This window comes from Sceloporus undulatus, chromosome 2, assembly GCF_019175285.1.
Source record: "Sceloporus undulatus isolate JIND9_A2432 ecotype Alabama chromosome 2, SceUnd_v1.1, whole genome shotgun sequence".
Classification (NCBI taxonomy): Eukaryota; Metazoa; Chordata; class Lepidosauria; order Squamata; family Phrynosomatidae; genus Sceloporus; species Sceloporus undulatus.
In genome coordinates, this window is record NC_056523.1 from 188,752,214 (window position 1) to 188,774,384 (window position 22,171).

At 43.0% G+C, this 22,171-nt stretch overlaps 1 protein-coding gene across 2 annotated transcripts in view; it reads left to right on the top strand.

Moving 5' to 3' along the window:
* The window catches only part of FAM120C (family with sequence similarity 120C), a 46,684-nt gene that overhangs the window by 6,881 nt on the left and 17,632 nt on the right, over positions 1 to 22,171 (top strand). For both annotated transcript variants that reach the window (XR_006102340.1, XM_042453505.1), the window contains exons 2-12: positions 8,111 to 8,357; positions 10,302 to 10,384; positions 11,706 to 11,834; positions 12,250 to 12,352; positions 13,354 to 13,439; positions 14,537 to 14,856; positions 15,126 to 15,414; positions 15,509 to 15,680; positions 17,930 to 18,179; positions 18,779 to 18,893; positions 21,084 to 21,293. Coding sequence is in view for 1 of the 2 variants with exons in the window: in XM_042453505.1 (XP_042309439.1) it covers positions 8,111 to 8,357; positions 10,302 to 10,384; positions 11,706 to 11,834; positions 12,250 to 12,352; positions 13,354 to 13,439; positions 14,537 to 14,856; positions 15,126 to 15,414; positions 15,509 to 15,680; positions 17,930 to 18,179; positions 18,779 to 18,893; positions 21,084 to 21,293 (2,004 nt within the window). In the remaining variant the exon portion in view is untranslated. The remainder of the gene's footprint in view (positions 1 to 8,110; positions 8,358 to 10,301; positions 10,385 to 11,705; positions 11,835 to 12,249; positions 12,353 to 13,353; positions 13,440 to 14,536; positions 14,857 to 15,125; positions 15,415 to 15,508; positions 15,681 to 17,929; positions 18,180 to 18,778; positions 18,894 to 21,083; positions 21,294 to 22,171) is intronic.

Below are 22,171 nucleotides of genomic sequence, written 5' to 3' on the forward strand. Positions count from 1 at the left end.
TCCACCTGTCCTGAACGGGGTCACGCTTCCCCTGAAGGACTCTGTTTGCAGTCTGGGGGTGCTCCTGGACTCATTGCTCCATCTCACATCTCAGGTGGATGTGACGGTCAGGAGTACCTGTTATCAGCTTCGGTTGATACGCCAGCTGCGACCCTACCTGGGCCGGAGGGACCTTGAAACAGTGGTACATGCTCTGGTAACCTCTTGGTTGGACTTCTGTAACGTGCTCTACATGGGGCAACCCTTGTACCAAACCCGGAAGCTTCAATTAGTGCAGAACATGGCAGCCAGGCTGGTCACTGGATGTTCCAGGACCAGCCATATAACACCTGTTCTGCATGATCTACATTGGCTGCTTATTCACTTCCAGGCGCAATACAAGGTGTTGGTTATCACCTATAATAAATATAATAAATAAAGCCCTAAATGGCTTGGGCCCAGGGTACTTGGCAGGCCACCTCTCCCCATATAATCTGCCCCGCACACTCAGGTCAGCTGGGAAGCAACTTTTAATGGTTTCACCTTTGAAACACTCTGTGACTGCACAGAGGGCGTTTTCAATCTCAGCCCCGCAGTCATGGAACTTGCTTCCCAAAAAGCTCCTCTTGACCCCCTCCCTTGACCTTTTTAGGAAGAGACTCAAAACCTTTCTCTTCGAACTAGCTTTCCCCCAGTTGTTGTAACGCTTCCCTTCCCTCCTCTGCACTTGCACTTTGGCTAGTTTTTGTATGGTTTTTAATTTGTTTTTAATTCTTGCTTTTAATGTTGAATTGTTGTATATTGATGTTCATACTTATCATTTGTTGTTATTAAGATGTTGTAACCCGCCTTGATCTCAAGGAAAGACGGGCTATAAATAAACAATTATTTATTTATTTATCCTTCCCCTATCTGGCATCCCTTAGGTAGATTGGGCTTTAACTCCTATAACCTCTTCCCCAATGAATTGAAAAATTGCTTGGGAATGTTGGGTCTTTTTGGTCCAACACATCTAGAGGGCACCAAGTTGGGGAAAGTTGGTTTACCATTTCTTAATCCCAATCTGAAACATTTTGTGCTATATAATGGACCTCTTTCCAAAGTGAAGGTCTGTCACTACTTCTAAGGCCAGTGTGTTTTATTAGACATCTTCCTCAAAAAGAATGATATGCACTAATGACTGAGAGATGTTTGTCTCTTTGGGATCAAAAATAATATCAGGAATGTTTGTGTCATCTGTTTTGGGCAAGTGGATGAAATCAATGAAACGTCCCCATAGAAGTTGAGTTTATTATAACTCTGTGCTGTTTCCCCCCCCCCCTTAGAAAAGCTAATTCACATGTCATTTTTAACTCTAGTATCAGGGAGGGGAAAAGTGGGATATAAATATTTTTTGGCTTGCTAAAAAATGTAAGTTGGTGTGGCACATAAAACAGTTGTCTACTCTTTCCTGTCCCCCACCTTTTAGTGTTTGAAAGCTTTTGCAGGTTTTGGGGTTTCAATAATTCCTGGGCTTGAAATGTAAAGAAATAAACCACAATTCTTTCATTTTTAGCACCTAAAGCATACTTGTATGTGTACAGTCACCCCTCAGTTTTCACAGACTTGAAGTCTGCATCCCTCTCCCGTTTGTTGGCAGCAAACAGAGGGGGACAAAATGGGGTGTGCACTCATGGTGTGCACCCATGAATGGCCGCAGGCGTGCACTGCCATTCAAGCCAATGGGGCTTGAATATAGGTGAATTTCCCTTTTTGCAGTCGCGGGGGGGGGGGGTCTGGAATAAATTCCCCACAAAAATTGAGGGGCAACTGGATTTTCTTTGGTAATTTTTGGGTACAGGGAAAAGATAGATATTTCCAAAAGTTAGAACAGAGGAAGGCAAAGGCAAGCCCTGTTTCTGAACAAATCTTGCCAGGAAAACAACACACAATACAGGGTCTGCTTAGGGTCACCATAAGTCAGAAATGACGTGATGACACACAACAGCAACAACAATAAGAATTAAAACCCGCACTGTAAAGCACATTCCCCAACCCAGTGCCTTGAGATTGCCATTAGCTATTATGGTTTGGAATGATAGGGTTGTAGACGAGTTTACCTATTTGGGAAAGGCTACCAGTCCCAATCAAAATGCATTTGAATATTTCTACTTCATGGCAAGTGATGTATCTAGCAGATAGGAGAAGGACCTTGGCTGAAATAATATAAGGGAGCATAAGAGAGCCACTGTTTTCCTGTTCCTCCTGCTGTTCCTCCAGCATGGTGTGTAAGGAGTATGCTGCCCTGAAGGGGATGAAGAATTGGAGAATTGCTTTAGAGCATGGTGTTGTGTAGTTCTTAGTGCAGGGCTTGGTTGTGGCAGCTGAAATCCAATATTCATGCAAACAAAAAAAAGTTGCCAAGTTGCTCTGAATGTATCACATGTTTAATATGACCCTCACAGGGTTAAAATGCTGTTTGAAATATGAATTGCTTGCACTTCATAGGGCTTTTGTAAGCAATACTGAGTCAATGTGTTCCAAATGCTTTAGTAGTTTGAAACAGCATTAAAGAAAGGCTCCAAAATTCTTCCTTGTCTTGCTCTTTTTCTATGTGGCAGGCAGTTTTTTTCCTTTAGGTGGTTTCAGTATTGTGATAAAAGATGGAGAAATTTACCGTAGCTACTGGTGACATCCAAAGACTGGATGTTTTCATTGGTGTTAAGCTGCTCTATAATGTAGCAGAAAGTTTTTCTGTTAGAATCTTGAGAATTTCAGCTCTGCATCTTCTTTCTCATTTACAAATTCGTGCACATACACCTCTCTTTGGATGTGAAGCAAATAAAGGCAAGCCCAAAGCCCTAGTATATTCAGCCCTCAAGACTTCCAAGTCCTGGTTACCTGACCCTTTGAAGGGTTGGTCAACAATATGTTTTCCCCCCCACATTTAAGGGTAATGATTTGTGAGTCCCAATGCGGTAGAATAATTCCAGTATGTCTCTGACATCTTGGGTATTACGTAGTTTATTTTCACCCTCATAAAAACACAGTTTGAATCCTGTTGTTTATATGTAAAATATATTAAATTAGCCATTGCCCTTAGTGATGAACAGGTTGCCTATCACCTATGGTACCCTATGTCTGGTTGCAGATGGAAAATACTGTATTTTAGCTAATTTTTCAAAATAGCTGTATACAGCCTCCTGAGGCCGAAGGTAAATTGGCAAGCAAAGACATGGTGATCAGCTGGGATAGAATAAGCAGCTGACCTGAAACAGATGAGCTTCAGATACAGCCTTGCTTAGTAAATGAACCACTCTCTCTGTTATGTATCTGTTTTTATGTTTTTGACACTGTGATTGACATATTTGGAAATACAGTTTTAAAATATGCATGTACAAAAAGACCCCTTGGGGAGCAGATGCTGGGTGAGTAGGACAACGGTGGCATACCCCAGCCATTTCCTTCTTTTGGGGAGACAGAGGGCCTGTCCTTTATCCCTCATACTACTTTGCTGGCCTTAAGTGTATAGGATGATAACCTCCATCTTCAGTCTTCAATGTACTGTAAAATTCAACTTCCACTCCAGTTTGCTTTTGTTCCTTGAACAAAAAAGAGATCATCTTATCCTTGAGCGGTAAAACATCTTGGGCCAGCCCTGGTGTGTGAATGGGGGAGAGTAGGACTCTTAAAATATCTGGAAGCAATCATTGTGTGGATAAAAAATGTCAGAGATTGAAAACATGTAGAGGGTTGGGGGCTCATAAACAGTGTAATATTTCTCCTTCCCAATAAATTCCTTACTAAAGCTGCATTTGCACTGCACAAATAATGCAGTTTGACACTGCTTTAACTGCCTTGGTTCAATGCTATAGAATTCTGGGAGGTGTAGTTTGTTCTCTCTGAAGGAGAAGGCTAAATATTTCATAAAACTACAAATCCCAGCATTCCATAACAAAAAAACACCATGATAGGTTCACTTTATGGTTGCCGTCATTTGAAGGCACATAGCAACAACAAATGATGATTTAAGAGCCCCAAGAAAATTAAATAAGCAGAAAAATATTGAAGTTTACTTATTATTTTCAATAAAAATACAGTTGGCCCTTCTTATACACTGATTTTTTATACACGGATTCAAGCATACACGGTTTGAAAATGTTCCAAAAAAAGTATAAATTTACCTTGATTTTCCATTTTGCTCTGTCATTATATGTAGTGGGACTTGAGCATACACGGATTTTGTTATACACGGGAGATCTTAGAACCAAACCCCAGCGTATAACAAGGGTCCACTGTAGTCCATCAGTGTAGAAATGCTGGGAGGACATAAATGATTGGGGTAATAGTATGTTTTGATAGGGAAGAGGAACAGAGAGGCATACTGTATCTGATTTCTGTTTCAGTGAAGTCAAATCCTTGTAGAGTAGAAGAGTTAGAAGGAAACTCATTACTTCAGTAAAGTGCCCTTGACAGATCAGACCAAGATCTCTGTAGTCAGATGCTTGTCACCACACAGTCTTGTCCCCATATCTATCCCCCAACCCACCCTCCCATCCCGATGTACAGAGGCATCATATTTATGAATTCCAGAAGTATTTGAGATGAACCTGCTAATAGTAACTGATAAGCATTGCCTCCATCAATTTTTCTAGTCCCCTAATAATAAAGATAGATACAAGACAAGCAAAGTGAGTCATTCCTGCACTCTGAAAATGCTCCCCTGGCAACCATCCCTGAACTGTATACACAAAGCCCATTCACCCTCTTGGTAGAAACAGTGTCTTTTAACTTTCAAGGCAGATGGGGAAATTTTCATCCTCCATATATCTTTGGCCTACAACTCTCATCACCCTTGGCTGCCATTGCCAATGGGAAGAGAGTGTGGACCAAACATTCCCCATCTCTTCCTGACAGATAGACAAGGTAGTGACTTAAAAGGGTGGAAGATTAAAACCCAGTTTCATCATCTGAGGAGGTGATAATAGATGGTATTTGTAGCAGGGCCATAGCCATTTTGGGCTCTTCTGAGATCCTTGTGGGCTGCATCATACCACCATATCTGTAATTTGCTGTAATGTGGAGCAACTGGAACCCATGTTCTTTCACTTTGGGGACTCCCCTCTCCCCATTTCAGGGTGGGAGCTCCTGAACAGACTTTTCATGCGAAATCTGGCCCTGTGCGTTGGCTGAAAAACGTGTTTTCCCTAGCCAAAAATAATTGGGGTCCTTGGCAGGATTTTGGGGTACTTGGAGAACCCAAGGGCTACATATGGATGTGGACTACATTATTCCCAACTCTGATACTATACAGTGGGTCCTTGGTATCCACTGGGATTTGGTTCCAGGACCTTCCAAATCCATAGATGCTCAAGTCTCATTAAAAACAATGGCATAGTAAAATGGTGCCCCTTATATAAAATGGCAAAATCAAGATGTGCTTTTTGGAATTTAGATATTTTTAAAATATTTTCAAGCTGTGGATGGTTGAATCTGTGGATAAAAAATCCATGGATATGAAGAGCCAGCTGTATTTTCTTCTCATGTAACAGTAACTGTTTGTTTCCCATTGAATGACTAAAGAGGCAATTGTTTTCTTCCTAGGTGAAAATGAAGCCTTTAAAATCACTGATGGGACCAGTTACTTTAATGATAAAATGTTGGATAGTAAGATTCTTTTGGAGCTTGCAGTTTCTCAGATAAACCAAAACTGATCTTTTATGTTGCATTTAGAATCATAGAATCATAGAGTTGGAAGAGACCACTAGGGCCATCCAGTCCAACCCCCTGCCATGCAGGAAATCCAAATCAAAGCATCCCTGACAGATGGCCATCCAGCCTCTGTTTAAAGACCTCCAAGGAAGGAGAATCTATCACCCTCCGAGGAAGTGCATTCCACTGTCGAACAGCCCTTACTGTCAGGAAGTTCCTCCTAATGTTGAGGTGGAATCTCTTTTCCTGGAGCTTGCATCCATTGCTCCGGGTCCTAGTCTCTGGAGCAGCAGAAAACAAGCTTGCTCCCTCCTCAATATGACATCCCTTCAAGTATTTAAACAGGGCTATCATATCACCTCTTAACCTTCTCTTCTCCAGGCTAAACATCCCCAGCTCCTTAAGGCGTTCCTCATAGGGCTTGGTTTCCAGACCCTTCACCATTTTAGTCACCCTCCTTTGGACACGCTCCAGTTTCTCAATGTCCTTTTTGAATTGTGGCGCTCAGAACTGGACACAATATTCCAGGTGGGACCTGACCAGAGAAGAATAGAGTGGCACTATTACTTCTCTTGATGCAGCATAAAATCGCATTGGCCTTGTTAGCTGCCGCATCGCACTGTTGGCTCATGTTCAATTTGTGGTGTTCTTGGACTCCCAGATCCCTTTCACACGTAGTTTCGTTCAGCCAGGTGTCACCCATCCTATATCTGTGCATTTCATTTTTCCGCCCTAAGTGCAGTACTCTGCATTTCTCCGTGTTGAATTTCATTTTGTTAGCTTTGGCCCAAAATGACCTCTGTTCAGGTCATTTTGAATTTTGATCCTGTCCTCTGGGGTATTAGCTACTCCTCCTAGTTTGATGTCATCTGAAAATTTGATAAGTATGCCCCCAATTATTTAATCCAAGTCATTGATAAAGATGTTGAATAGCACTGGGCCCAGGACAGAGCCCTGTGGGACCCCACTGGTCACTTCTCTCCAGGATGAAAAGGAGCCATTGTTGAGCACCCTTTGGGTTCGGCTGGCCAACCAATTACAAATCCATCTAACAGTTACCTTGTCTAGCACACATTTCACTAGTTTTTTTGCAAGAATGTCATGGGGAACCTTGTCAAAGGCCTTACTGAAATCAAGATATACTATATCCACAGCATTCCCTTCATTTACCAAGCTGGTAATTTTATCAAAAAAAAGAGATTAGATTTCTCTGGTATGACTTCTTTCTCTGAAACCCGTGTTGACTTTTGTGATTATGGCATTACTTTCTAGATGTTCACAGACTCTCTGTTTAATGATCTGCTCTAGAATCTTTCCTGGTATAGATATATGAAAACATGACTTATAAATAGTCATGTTTTCCATGCTTTGCTGTTAATCACAATAGCCTTCTAGGGTTCTCTTCCCACTTCCTCTTCCCACCTCCCATCCTTAATACATGCGTGAAAGTAAATCGTATGCTTTATGTTTGATACATTCTGTGGAGGAACGGAAGGAAAAATATATTTTATACATCTGTTTTATACACTGTTGTTGCATTTGATCTTGACTATAGAAATATATGAGATGAAACTACCATAGGGCAAAAAAATGAATATGTAGACCTCAAATAGATAGATTTTTTTCAATCTCCTAGACTTAGTTGAGAGTTTAGCAAAGGCTTCTTAGCCATGTACTCCCACTTCCCAATTTGATTTACATACCTATTCCTTCCCTCTCTACCAATATAATTACCTCTTTATCACTCGCCATGGCTAGAGTTTTGTCTGAAATGGTCATATTTGCTTGTAAAACCAACTCAGGATTTAGCATTAGGTTTATGAGCCTCTCCTTTCTCCTTCCTGTACAGCTAGGAGGGATTTTTTTGAATTGCATTTTCCCAGGAATTGTGGCTGTAAACTGACTCTTAATGCAAGCAAACAGCAGTGAGCCCTGGCTTGTTTTGTGGCTTGTTGAGCAAACTAAGCCACAATTTGTGGTTTCTATCTAATAGCAAGCCATGAATTGGGGGAAATGAAAGCCAGTTCAACAGTAGCCCTTCTCTCAAATTCATAAGAGGAGACTGGATGGATGGGAGAGATGAACTCAAGGTTTAGGCGTGGCTTTCAGAGGTTCATGCATATAACATTGAATCCTGGTTTAGCACATTACATGTGGACTGGCCCACTGAGTTGAACACAAATTGGGATTAACTGTAACCAGAACTTGCAAAGCAGCATGCCTTTGAAATACATGATCTCTAAATGTTTTCTTTTAAAGACACATTAGACATGCTAGTGCCAACCTTTACATCTTGAGGGCAGTGAGCAACTTCTATACACAGATAAATAGCTGGGGCTGATGTCTGTGAATTTATTACTCCTGTCTTAACAGAGAATATTATGTTAAAGCCAATAGCTTTACTGTCTGTCTTTGTGCTCATCAGTGTCTCTCCTTTTAGGTGTTTCAGACCCTGGAGGATCATCATCAGGAGGTTGTGTCCTTCTTCCGGGAGAATGGCTTCCACGGGCTGATTGCCCATGACTCGGAATTTGCCCTCTGCAACATACCCTCATATTACAGCTCCCATGCTCTCAAACTAAGTTGGAATGGCAAGAACCTCACCACCAATCAGTTTCTCATGCAAGAGGTGGCCAAGCAGCTGGGCCTCAAGCTGAGCAGCTTTCCCATCTTTGCTGCCTTGCTAGGTCAGTAAAAACTTTGTGTGTGTGCATGTGCGTGCGAGAGAGAAAGAGAGACAGAGAGAGAGAATGCAAAATTGTCAGAGGTGTAGGTCCACGTTCCATTTCAGAAATAAAGCTTGTTGGAAAGCCATAATAATATAATAATAATATGATTTATTTGTATACCACTTTTCCTACGATCAAAGCGGTTTACAGCATACATATGCATATACAACAACAAAGCAAGTAACAAAAAAAAGTCTCTCTCTCTCCCCCCCTTCCCTTGAGCTAAACCATCTCACAGAACCATTGTAAGTAAAGAGAGAGAGAGATACTAATACAGTGCACCCGCATCATATGAAGGCGCGCTTTACGCAGCTTTCAGCATATGCTGAAAGCTGCGTGGGGAGAAGGGGTGGCGCGTTCCATAGGGATGAATGGGGTGTGTGCCGCCGCATGCATGAGCCCCATTCATTTAAATGGGGCTCGAGCATAGGTGGTATTTGTTTTAAGGCGGGGGAGTCCGGAACGGATCCCCCACATAAAGAAAGGGCAAACTGTATCAGCAAGAGTAGAACAGCAGCATATATGCCATTTACTATCATAATTCTGTCCCTTGATTTTAAAATGAGCAATGGGAATGCTCAAAAGCTATTTCTCTGAGGTACTGCAGTATAGCCTGGGAGTCTCTACCATTGGGAAAAGACTGCTTAATTTTATCCATGAAATGTCAGCTGCTTTTAGAGCTATTCCCAAGGGATATGTGTAGGATCACTTGATGCTTGGTTCTTTTTGTTTTGTTTTTAGGAAATGAAATCGCTTTTCATAGGGACCTGTATGTCTGTCTTATGTTTTTACTGGAAAATGTTTATTGACAGTACAGGTTGAATCTCCCTTATCTGAAATTCTTGGGACCAGAAGTACTTTGGATTTTGGATGACTCTGAATTTTGGAATATTTGTATATGCATAATGAGATATCTTGGAGATGGGACCCAAGTCTAAACATGACATTCTTTTGTGTTTTGTATATATCTCATACACATAGTCTAAAGGTAATTTTATACACAATGTTTTAAATAATTTTGTGCGTGAAACAAAGTTTGTATACATTGAACCATCATAATGCTCAGCCACCCATGTGGACAATTTTGGGTTTTGGAGTATTGTGGGTTTCAGAATTCTGAATAAGGGATACTCAATCTGTAATACATGTGAAGGGTCAAGACAGGATACTCAACCTGTAATACATGTAAAGGGTCAAGACTATCTTCTGGAGTGTATTTACCTAGTAAAATAAACAAAAAGAGGGCTGGGGTTGGGGTCTTCCACAGGCTAAAAGAGGCCCTGAAACAGATCTCAGCTCAGGGATCTCATGATGGTCTATTGAGCTGCAGGAAGATTATGTAGTACTCCATATGCTGAATCCTTTTTTAAAATTTGCCACTTCCTCCATGCAGGGTTTTGCTCAAAATAAGTATGTGCAGTAACTCGTACCTCTGGGAGAAAAAAGAAGAGATTATTAGGATAGGTATAAAGAATGGAGAATGTTTGCTAACATGAACACAGGAGAAGGACATTGAAAGATCATGTGAAGAGAGCTTGTGCATCAAAGCAGTCTGGAAAAGTTCCTTTCATGAACTACAGTTCCCAGAATCACCCAGTGTCCTTGCCCACTGGGGTTCTGCAGAGCTGTAGTTCAAAAAGGAACTGTTCCAGACTCTGAATCAGAGCATGATTGAGCCAGATCATCTGGCCTAGTGTTGTCTATTTTGACTGGTAGCAGCTCTCCAAGGTGAGATCCTTTTAATTGGGATCATGAGCTAGTGTTTTGTCACCGCAACCAGAATAGCATTTGAAGAATTGCATCACTGTTTAGAAATTAACATAATTTCAGTACTAGAAAGGGTTTGGATCCCATTGTTGTTGATTGGCAACTCTTCTAGTACCATGCCCTCCTCACTCTCAGGGAACCACATCCTTCCGGACGAGGATCTGGCTGCCTTCCACTGGAGCCTGCTTGGACCAGACCACCCACTGGCTTCGCTTAAGGTAGTGCTCTCACTCCCCTTGTCCTGTCTGGAAGGCAGCAAGGCAGGAAACCCTGTTTTGAAAGGGCTGCAATGGTGTCGCCTTGTGGGAGAGGAACCAGTTGAGTGGTGTTTTGAGGAGAAGACACTGGTGGGGTGGTGGCAGCTGGGAAACAGTATTCCACACTTGTTAAACCCCAGCTCTTAGGAGGGCTTCTAATGGGAAATGTGTTTCTGGAGAGTGAGGAGAGGTGTTATCCTAAAGCTGTGGCCAGTTCTGTGAAAGTGGTGGGTCCTAATGATTAGAGAGGTGTTAGTGGTGTTAGCTGCATTGGACTCAGCACACCATTCTCAATTCCCCCCCAAAAAGTGACAGGAGTAGTTGAAGTCAAAGGCTTTCATGGTCGGCATCCATAGTTTTTTGTGGGTTTTTGGGGCTATGAGGCCATGTTCTAGAAAAGTTTTTCCTGACGTTTCGCCAGCAGATGTGGCTGGCATGGAAGAGAATGGGTTATATATACTGTTGGTTTAGGGGGAGTGATTTGCATGTTAATCTGTGTACTGTTCTGTTGTCGAATGGCAAAGTCTCAAGGTGTCTATTTGATTAATAATCCATTGTCTGCCGAGAAACCCCTCTCACCTTGGGCTGGGTCTTGATTTTGATGTTTTTCAGGACAAGTAGCCAAGCTTGGTTGACTTTCAGGGTTTCTTCTTTCCCGTTGAAGTTGTCCAGGTGTTTGTGGATGTCAATGGCTTCCCTGTGCATGGCGAAACATCAGGAAAAAAACTCTTCTAGAACACGGCCTCATAGCCCCCCAAAAAACCCCAAAAACTATTGCCAGGAGGAGAATTTGTCTTAGAACTGACACAACAACAACACAACCCTGGGATTCAGGAATTTGCTCTGAAAGAGTTGTTGAGATACATTGGGGATGGACTACACCTAAGAAATGGTTCTTGGGTGTCCCAACATGGAATAGAATACAGGATGATTTTCCTCCCCCCCCCCCCCTTCTTTTTGTACTACTGCCACAGCTTTGTATGGCTGGAAGACTTCTAATGAAAAGCTAGAGAAGAAAAGCAGTGACTCATCTGTGACTTGAGTTACTGCAGGGAAGAAGCAGTATGTGGCTCTTCACTAGAGAAGTGTGTCGAGGGAGTTAATGTCTGTGGTTGCAGGACATCCTGTTGTTCCACAGGGTAGGTGATGGGCATTGACCTGTTTCCTCCTCTCAGGAACTCTCTGATAAAAAGTTGTTTACCATTGAGAATAGAGAGACTGCCTTAGTGCTGTTTGCATCTGTCTAGGTTTTTCCTTAAGTTCTTTCTGCAATGGCTTCTAGGTGCGTGCCCACCAGCTGGTCCTGCCACCCTGTGATGTTGTCATCAAGGCTGTGTCTGAGTATGTCAGCTCCATCAAAAATCCCTCAAACCTGGATGTGATCGGGAGAGATGTCTTCAAGCACTCCCAGGTGAGATGGGATCTATGGTGTAGGTTTAAGTTTCATTTGTCTTGAGAGACAGGCCTATGATGGTATCAGGCCTAGTCATACTAGTCATACTGGTGGAATAGTATGCTTGAGGAGAAAGAAGAATCCACAATAGTGATGGTGGACAAATGTGGCAGATGGAGCCTGGACTTCGATTTCAAGCCTGCTAGTGTCAAAAAAGTTGACTAACTTTTATTTCATGATAGTCTCTGCACTTTCCCCTATAACTGGAATTCCCATAACATTATGGAACCCTGTTTCTGTCTAGGTGGTTGGCTTGAGAATTCATACAGCCACCCATAGTAAAGATTTCCACACTGAATTCTATATCTGCAGATGACTGCACACCTGTCTCTACCCATCACTTCCTTCCTTCCTTCTTCTGATTTCTTCCCAGTCCAGGATCGAGGATAAAATTGAGCGTTTCAAGAAGGCTGTAGAATATTATTCAGTAGCCACGAAGGCACCCCCTACACAAATGGGCCAATCCCCGTATGTTCGTGAGTATCCAGGCGACGCTGGTCAACTTCACCTCTCTCTCAACCGTGTTTTCTCCCGCTGTCCAAGAAGGTGAGGCCCTGCCTGATACTCTACAGCGCCCTCTGCTACGAGAGGTCAAGTCTGGACTTAACTCTAGAGTTACCACCTTCTGGCCCAAAGAGGGCTTTGGTGCCTATTAGTAGCAGTGTGGCTAAGTTTGGAGCAAGCTTCTTTAGTGTCCAAGGTTCAAAAGACAGTTTATCAGTGGTTCTTCAGTATGGTTACTGGCAATTCATTATCAGTCTCCATTTCATATGAAGCTTCCCTCAGGCCTTACTGTTGTTCTTTGTGAACTTAAAAACTCACCTTAGACCATGTTTCACAACCTGTGGTCCGCCAGATATTTCACATTCCACTCCTGGAATCCCACAGAATTAGCCATACTGGCTGGGACTTGTAGGATTTGAAATCCAAATAATGTGGAAAGGCAGAGATTGAGAACTACTCTGCCTCACTGCTCAGGGGTTCCACAGCCAAGTACCCCAAATATTAGTTATTAATTTATTTCATTTCATTATGTAAAGCTGTTTCAAAGAGATGAACAAAAAAGGAAAATCCATTTACAACAGTAAAACGCAAAACATTAAATAAGAGTCATTTAGAATAATCATCAGTTGAAACAAGGCACACAGGCACACCAAATACCAGGGGAGAGGGCAATCCAGAAGGTGCAAGCTTTTGGGGAGAAGGCTTGTAACTGGTATAATGAAGTTTGAAGATTCATGCAAAGGATCAAAAGTCTAGAAATCACAGGTTTGAGAATTGCAGGAATGATTATATATTAGAGCCCCAAAATATAACAGCCATTCATACCTTCTCTCCAAACCGTTTTATCATCCACTTCTCACTTTAACCAGCTTGTGCACTGGCAGTATTCCCCCACTCATCCCTTCAATGGTCCCGGCAAGGGCATACTGGGATAGTTTATTTTGTATAATAAGGTAACACTTTTGTGTTTCAGTCTCAGCCTTTGGGCCAAACCATTTTGGAGGGGCAGCACCTATGAACCGCAATCCAATGGTACCACTCCCTTCTGGAAAGGCCATGGTAAGTGCCCAGATTTGCTTTAAGATGAAACTGAATTTGAAATAATAACTTGGCCATGGCTGTGTTTGTGATGGATACATTAATAGCAGGACTTCTTTACAACTCATCAGGGTAGTCAAGGGACTGTTCCTTGTTACACCTACTCAGATCACCACAAAGAGCTCCGTTCTGTATGCTATGCAGATTGAGGTTGTTGGAATTCTTGACTGCATGACTTCAGACAGCAGGTGTATATGTGAGGGGGGGGATTTTTGAATGATCCTGTCATGTAAAAAGTCCCCTTCCATATAACAAACTGAATATTTTGGAGCCAGCATTCACTAAATGTTTCTCTAGATTATTGCATAAATGCTGAAAAATTTGACACCCTCTCCCTGCAACCTGTAGTGAGTTTGATGTGGTACAGTGAGAATTCTGCCATATCATTGTGCCTTCAGGAAAAACCAACTCTGCATTTGCAGTAGGCAGGCTAAATTGGGCAAAGGGTGCACCTGCACCTTCTTGCTATGCAAGATTCTAGTTCTGTTTGGGGGTAAACATTAAAAAATTATATAGGAATTCCCTCTCTTCTCATTACTGTCCATTTAAATTGATGATGCTGTATAATTCCAGCCAAACCCAGAGTTCTTCTTATGTTCTACGGCTCTATGATAGCCATGTGGAAAATGGCATCTTATAAACTTTACTGTCATGGAAATCTTGGCTCCTTTTTGGGTAAACCAACTGTCTAACTCTTGGGGATAAACTTGGAGTACAAATCTTAGGAGTGAAAGGACTGGATGGGCTTTCCCGTGGGAGTGCGTGCAGCTCTCTGATTCACTTCTTCCAGCCAAAAGGCTTTTACCGTGCCTTGTGCTCATTTAGAGTACTGGTCCAAACCTAACCCTGTGGTGTCTGCTCTAATTATTAGCAGCTCTCCATGGTTTCAAGCAGAGATCTTTCCAGTTACGCGATGTCCGTGTTTTTAATTGGATATGCCAGGAAATGAATCTGGGGTCTTCTAAATTCAAATTAGATATTCTGCTACTGAAGTCTGACTTCCTCAAGCTTAGTGGTAGTCCATAAGTACTTTCCCCCTACTTATCTTCCAATTCCAGTTTGCACCCCAGATGGGGCCAAAGATGCCGTATCAGCCACCAGGGCCACATGGCAGTGTTGCCACCCACTCATCATTTCTTCCTGGCCCTGGCTCCAGCTTTCTCTTTTCACCGCATGGCCTGACAGATGCTTCTGCCCCCTTTCACGAAGACCCTTCCCTGAAGGGTGGACACTACAACAACTGGTCTGTATCTTACGACAACTCTCATGCCAAGTTCGCCAACCACCACCTGAGCTCCAAACCTTCCCCATCATCTGGCCCTGGCTCTTCGCCTTCCTCCTCATCTGATGGAGAAGAACATAATGGAGCCAACTCCAAGTGAGTAGGTTGAGATGGTCCTGAGATCACCAAGATCATCTCTGGGGTGTCAGCAATAGAAGAGTGACCAGGCTCCAGATCTGCTGTTCCTTGCCTCTAGGAAAGGAGAGGAACCTAGTAGAGTGTAGCATTAAGGGAATGGAAGAGCCAGGATTCTTAGGATCCCTGATCCCCTGTGGGCGGGGGGCAAGGACGAGGAAGGGAGTGCAGGTGTTACAGCTTTCATTGAGATGTGGAACTACTAGCATTTCCCTTTCTTCTTTCTCCAGCCACGTGTCTGAAACAGGGCCTCGTAAATCTGGCTGGGAAGATCCTGGGGGTGACAAGATGATGAGCCAAGGCTGGGGGCAGCCGCCAGGGGGCAGCAGCAATCCGGAGAGGAACTTGAGTGGGTCTACTGAGGCCCACATCCCCTCGCTACTCTCCATGGCGACTCGAAACCACATGGACATCACCACCCCACCCCTGCCACCAGTTGCCCCCGAGGTGCTTCGCGTGGCTGAGCACAGGCATCGACGGGGGCTTATGTACCCTTTCATTTACCATGTCCTCACCAAGGTGAGAATGGGGCAGTGGGTCCTCATGGGAAATCTAGAAGTTTTGGAAAGCTGGACTGCTGGAGATTCTCTCATTTCCCAACTCTCTGTTCCAGGGTGAAATTAAGATCCCTGTGTGCATCGAAGATGAGTGCAATACAGAACTGCCCCCTGCAACAGTCCTTTTTCGGGCTGCCCGGCAGTATGTGTATGGCGTCCTCTTCAGTGTGGCTGAGACTCAGCGGCGGCTGGAACGCTTGGCTGTGCGCAAACGCATCCCTGTGGAAAGTAGGTGGCCTCTTCAGCCTCAAGCAAGTGTGTGCTTATTATGGTGGGCCCTTGGTAGCCATTGGGGTTTGGTTCTAGGACACCCCCCCCCCCATGGATACCAAATCCGTAGATGCTCAAATCGCATTATATACAATGGGTTTGTAAAATAAAGTATCTGATATAAAATGGCAAAATCAAGGTTTGCTATTTGCAAATGATATATTTTAAAAATATTTTCAAGCCATGGAAAGTTGAATCTGTTGATAAGGAATCTGTGGATAAAGAAGGCTGACTGTATTTGCAGTCCTGTGATTCTTAGGTGTAGGTGTTAGGTTTCCCAGAGTGCACCTGGGAAGTTCCTTGGGACTTGAATATTCTCTGGCAGCTGACGTCTTATATTGCTCAGGGTCCCTTTCCACTGCACAATTACAGCGCTGTTATTCCACTTCAACTGCTGTGGCTGCCTCCTGTGGGATCCTGGGGTTTGAAGTTTGGTCAGGGGCACCAGAAGAAGAACTCCCTGCCTGGGGATTGTAAATGGCTTTCCTTCAGTGAAAATCCCAGCGTTCCATTGGATGTTGCCATGGCAGTTAAAGTAGGATCAAAGCATTACAATTGTGTAGTGTGAAAGGGATCTCTGTATTTGTTTTGAGCAAGCCAGATATTTTGTTGTTGTTGACTGCCTTTGAATTGACCCTGACTCATGGTTCTTTAATTTATCCAAAACAGTGGGAACAGGGCTCCATTGTGGTCATTTGGGCTGCGATTGTGTCATGCAGGTGTGGAATTGGTATCATGATAATCCTGCATTTCATCCCTTTTTATTTTAGAGAAAAATGCTAAGGAAAGGTATTGGCAATAAGAAATATAACTTGAGGATCATTAAAGGAGAACTCAAATGCTTAGATCACTCAGCTTTGTTTTCTTTTTCTATTAAAATATATTATGTGGAATAAAGTAAAATTCCTTGTTTTGCACACTTTCTTCATTTTACATATTTAAGGTTTGCAAACATTACCTCTTTAGACTATAGTTTCTAGATCTTCTATCCCCCAGTGAGCATGGTTAGACTGGGGCTTATAGCCCAGTAACATAACTCTTCCAAGCACTGATATAAGAACCTCCTTGATGAATCAGAGTAGATACCAATTCAATCCAATGTCCTACTTCCCACTGGAGTCATCTGGGTGCATTTTACAGGCAGAGTGTGAGAACAATAGGCATCCCAACCTATTCCTCGCTAGCCACGAATCATCAACAATATGATGCCTTTGAACATAGTAGACCATTGAATTGTCATCATTGAATTCTCATCATTTTTAGCCCTCAATGTATCCTCCTTAGAAAATTTGTCTAATCTTCTTTTAATGCCATTTACACCAGTGGTCATCACCAGTTCTTGAAGCAGTACACATCATAAACCAGCTGCCTTTTATACACATCTTCTGACGAGCCTGAACTCTACTATTACAACAGATGGAAGAACTTCTTTTTCTCATGCGTTGTTTGATAAACTTCTGTAATGATCCCTGCATTCATCTTTTTTTCTTGCTTAAAAGAACATCTTTAGCTTCACCTCATTCAGAAATTGCTTCAGTCTGCCTTCTTCTAGCTCTTGTGAGAGGCTTTTAAAGATAGGACAGCCAGAACTGTACACTGTAGTGGCATTCAGAATGTGGCTGCACCATAGATTTTCCTATGTGAGCTACAGTTCAGTAATGTGTGAGTCAGAGCAAAGTGAGGTCAAATGTAATTCTTCAGACATTCTCCCACCAATAATACATACAAAGCCATTCAGAAAAAGGCCTAGTGCAGCAAAAGTCTCAAGCAATTAAACTCGCTGTTCCACTGAATAAATGGTTATTGATCTTTCCACCCGAATCCCACAGTCTCTTTCTTCTCAGACACAGGCCAGTTCAGATCTTCTTAGTGCAGAATACAGCAGGCCATCATCTGGATTATGGGCACTACCAGTGGCACATGCCTCTACTCCTCCTTGTTCTCCCATCTTTCATTGTAACATGGCTCCAATGCATCAGTTACAAAATGATTCCTAACACCAGGAACAGATCCCCCGCGTAAAAGAAGGGCGCACTGTAGTTTGTACCACTTGAGTTGTAGAACATGTTTGCTAAATAGCTTGGCCCTCTCTTGAATAGACAGGTGGGAGGAATCCAGCATATCTAAGCCGTGTTGCTCTTACTCCTGTCAACTCATGGAAGTGATTTATCTTTCTGATCCTGTGGGCTTTGTCCTTTCTTGCACAGTTCATCCTGTTATCATCAAGGAATGGTCAGCATACAAGGGGAAATCACCACAGACTCCAGAGCTGGTCTCAGCCCTTGCCTTTCGGGAATGGACCTGCCCCAACCTCAAGAAGCTATGGCTGGGCAAAGCTGTGGAAGACAAGAACCGTCGCATGAGAGCCTTTCTGGCCTGCATGAAATCAGACACGCCTGGCATGCTCAACCCTGCCAATGTCCCTACACATCTGCTGCTTATGTGCTGTGTGCTACGGTGAGTGGGATGGGTATGGCAAGGAAGGGGAGGCAGAGCACATAATGCCAAAAGAGTATGGGAATATGATGATAGTGTGTGTGTGTTAATGAGAATATTGAGAGATGTATACTGAAGATCCCAGGAACGTTCAGTTCCAAAGGTGTGTCTGGGGTGGAGAGGTGGGAGGGAGGATGTTTGTGAATGAGATAGTCCATCTGGGGAAACTGGTTCTTTTTGAAGCTTAAAGGCTTCAGCTGGAGTTGTGCTCTATTATTGTTAGGTTTGTTGGTTGGTTTCCCCCTCTTTCATTGTCAAAAGTAGAATTAGCCAGGTTTGCTGGTTATTCTGACTTTGGAGTAGGAAGTTTTTTCCTGATATTTAACAGTGTGATGAGTATGAACCTGACCATCCACCAAGGCACATACAGTATTCAGAATGGCTGTTTTGCCAGTCAAGAAGTGGTGGCTGTTGAGAGTATGAAGCTGTACTTGTATAATTCCCTGGCTTCAAGCTCAAATTACTGTACTGTACAAGAAGCACTTTTGTTTCTGAGTTTCCAACAAAGCAGATGCTGTTCTTTTTTCCCCCTAACTCCTCTCTCCCTTTTTCTAAAAAAGGTACATGATCCAGTGGCCGGGGGGACGGATCCTGCACAGACATGAGTTGGATGCCTTCCTGGCCCAGGCTGTTTCTGCTCAGCTATATGAGCCTGATCAGCTTCAAGAACTGAAGGTAGGGTTGTGGTTGGATTTGAGCTCTGCAATACTTGTACTTAAAGGGGGTCTTGAGGAGGTCCCTAACTAAGAACTAAAGGATTGAGCAAAGGAAAGATCGTGTATCCTGTTCTTATCTGTATAAATGTGGTAGGGTTTTGTCATGGATGTACCCTCCCATGCACCCCTGCTGCCTTTCCCTCACCCATCCCACCTCTCTTGCTACCACACTGCTCTTAGTGTCTTTCTCCCCCATGACTACTCCAAAGTTTTGAATTCCTCAAATCAACTTCTGTTTGCCTTAGGCGTTCCTCTGACAAATGGCAGTGGCAGTACCATTCAAGTGGGGGCTAACATGACTGAATGCATGCTCATGCAAAATTGTTCCTTGCACATTCTAAATTATGTTTTTTCAGGTGGCAAGAATGGTTCTTGCAGCTGGAATCTAGCCTATACATTGATTTTCTCCCTGACATTTTTCTGTGAAGGTGCCTTCCTTTGCTCCTCACTGTTGGGGGCAGTATAGTGGAAGAGGTCCTTTTCTGCCATGACAGCCCTTTTATAAAATACCCTCCCGTTAGAGGTCTCATTTTGGCACCAACATTGGTGTTATTACACTGCCAAGCAAAAACATGACTTTTCACTGAAGCTTTTGAACCAAATTGATTTCATTCAAATTTGTATGTGATTTTTAATTTTTTAAAATGTATTTTACCTGGCTTTAAACTAGTTTTTAATCTGTTAAATTATATAATATGCTTTTAGTCTGTTTACATTATTGTCTGTTGTCCTTGATTGTTTTTGAGCTGTTGAAGTGATATTTTTTTTTGTACATCACCCCAGGCTCCCATGATATGGGAGAGGATGTAAATATATTAATAAAAAATAACTATTCAGTCATGAGAAACCCTACTACTATCTGAAGTGGTATAGCCCTGAAATTGGTTTACCACTTCTGAGAATGAGCCCTAATACTTACAGGCATACACATACAAAGCTAATCTGTGTAAATAAGGTTGGATTGCTTACACCTTTAAGGATAGGGACTCAGTGAAAAGTGGTAGTGAAACCTAGCAGACCTGGAGTGCTAGCATAATATTTAGGGGTTTTGTTGGAAGTAGTAGTATAAACTAAGTATAAATAAGAGTGCCAGTGTGATGTGGCGGTTTGAGGGTTACACTATGACTCTGTAGACCAGAGTTCAAATTCCCGCTTAGCCTTGAAACACACTGGATGACCTTGGGCAAGTCAAACTCTCTCATCCTCAGAGGATGGCTGTGGCAAGCCCCATTTGAAGAAACTTGCCAAGAAAACCCCATGATTGTTTTGTCTTAAGAGTCAGCATAAGTCAGAAATGACTTGAAGGTTCACAACAACAACAATATAAGCCTTGTATATTTTGGAGATGGGCATCGTTCTCCTAAAGGTCTGGGCCAATTTTGTTAAAGAAAAACACAAAAGAGCCCAAATCATACCATCTGCTCTGAATAGAATTCTGCCTCTTCATTCCAAGTGCTGAGTGGACAGGTTGCCAGTGCTCCCTACGTTTTGTGCATAGTGAGAGGTATCTACACTTATTCTACCTCTTCTTTAAAAATGGGGCAGATAGAAGGATGCTTAAGTGTGTTTTTTTAAAAAATACGGTCTGCCCTTGCATTATGTGGGGGATCTGTTCCGGACCCCCAGCGTAAGGCAAAAAGTGTGTATACTCAAGCCCATTACATATAATGGGGCTCACGCCATGGGCACACACGCCATTCTCTCAACCTCCCGGCGGCTTCTGTGTAAGCTGGAAGCCGCCTATAATGAGCCCATGTATGGCACGGGCTTACTATATATTCAAAGTAACCAGGTGATACAGAGTCACTGGAAATGCCTACCTCTTGTATATGGTGTTGGTGGGATCAGGGCCTGATTAAATGGTACAAGGGTCACTTCTGATGGTCCTGTTCTTTTACCCTCCTGTTTCTGCCACTGCTACAAGTAGCTCTGGTTCTGTTGTGTTAGAAGGTTATAACAGGTGCCTTGGCCTGTATCCAGAGCTTACTCCCAATTACTGCCTACTCTAAGCACTGCTGTCATTATGTTGTAAATGCCCATAGGCTCTTAGGCTAGAGTGCATTTAACTAAGGCATGAAGGACAAAAGTGGGGGACAGTTAATAATAATAAGAGCTTCTCGAGGTCCAGTGAATGTTGCTTCTTTTATAGATTGAGAAACTGGATCCTAGAGGTGTTCAGCTGGCTGCGCTATTTATGAGTGGGGTGGACACAGCCCTCTTTGCCAATGATGCTTGTGGACAGCCTGTCCCCTGGGAGCATTGCTGCCCGTGGATCTACTTTGATGGGAAGCTTTTCCAGAGCAAGCTGATCAAAGCCACACGGGAGAAGGCACCGCTCTTAGACCTCTGTGATGGACAGGTAAGTGCCTGCATTCCAGAAAGAGAATGGGCATGTGGTGATCGGTGCTCCTGCCTCTGTCTTAGGCTGCTGCTATACTGCAAGAAATAAAGCAGTTTGACACCACTTTAACTGCTGTGGTTCAATGCTATGGAGTTCAGGGGGTTGTAGTTTGGTGGGGGCACCAAAGCTTCCTGATGGAGAAGGCTAAATATCTCACAATACTACAAATCTAAATTCCATAACATTGAGTCACAGAAGTTAAAGTCAAACTACTGTACTTTATTTCTGCAGTGTGGCAGCAGCCCTAGTTGCTAGTCTTGCAGCAGTCTTTGATTTTGGTGGCATGCCTAGTTGTTTCTGTGCTCAAAGTAGGATCCCAAATCTTCATTCTTGCACACATACATGCAAACATATACTCACTCCTCCTAGGACAAGCTGTGGCTGAAATCCAGAGGAGATTGGGGCTTCAAAGAGCGTTGCTGCTAAAGTTTGGCATCCTTAAACTACTACTATTTCTTGGCAAGAAGAAAAACTATGCCAGCTGCTGCTATCCAATATCATACATCTTCAGTTTTCTTCTTTACCCCCTAAGCAATACTCAATATCTGAATTGGCTTTTTGTTAAGACTGCAGGCACAAATGCAACCTGCAGTACCACCACTCTGCCTGACCCAAGCCCCTGACTAAGTCTTGGAACAAAAGTAGTATCAGCCTTTTCACTTACCCTCTCAAAAACAAGTTTAATTGTTTTAATTTTTTTAAAAAAAAACCCCACATAGCTAAAGGTAAGTACAGTTAAATCACATTGATTTTAGCAGGAAAGTTAAAGCACTTAATGCCGTCTGGATCACAGCCCTCTTAATGTTACATTGTTGGAATAACTTGCATATTGTTCA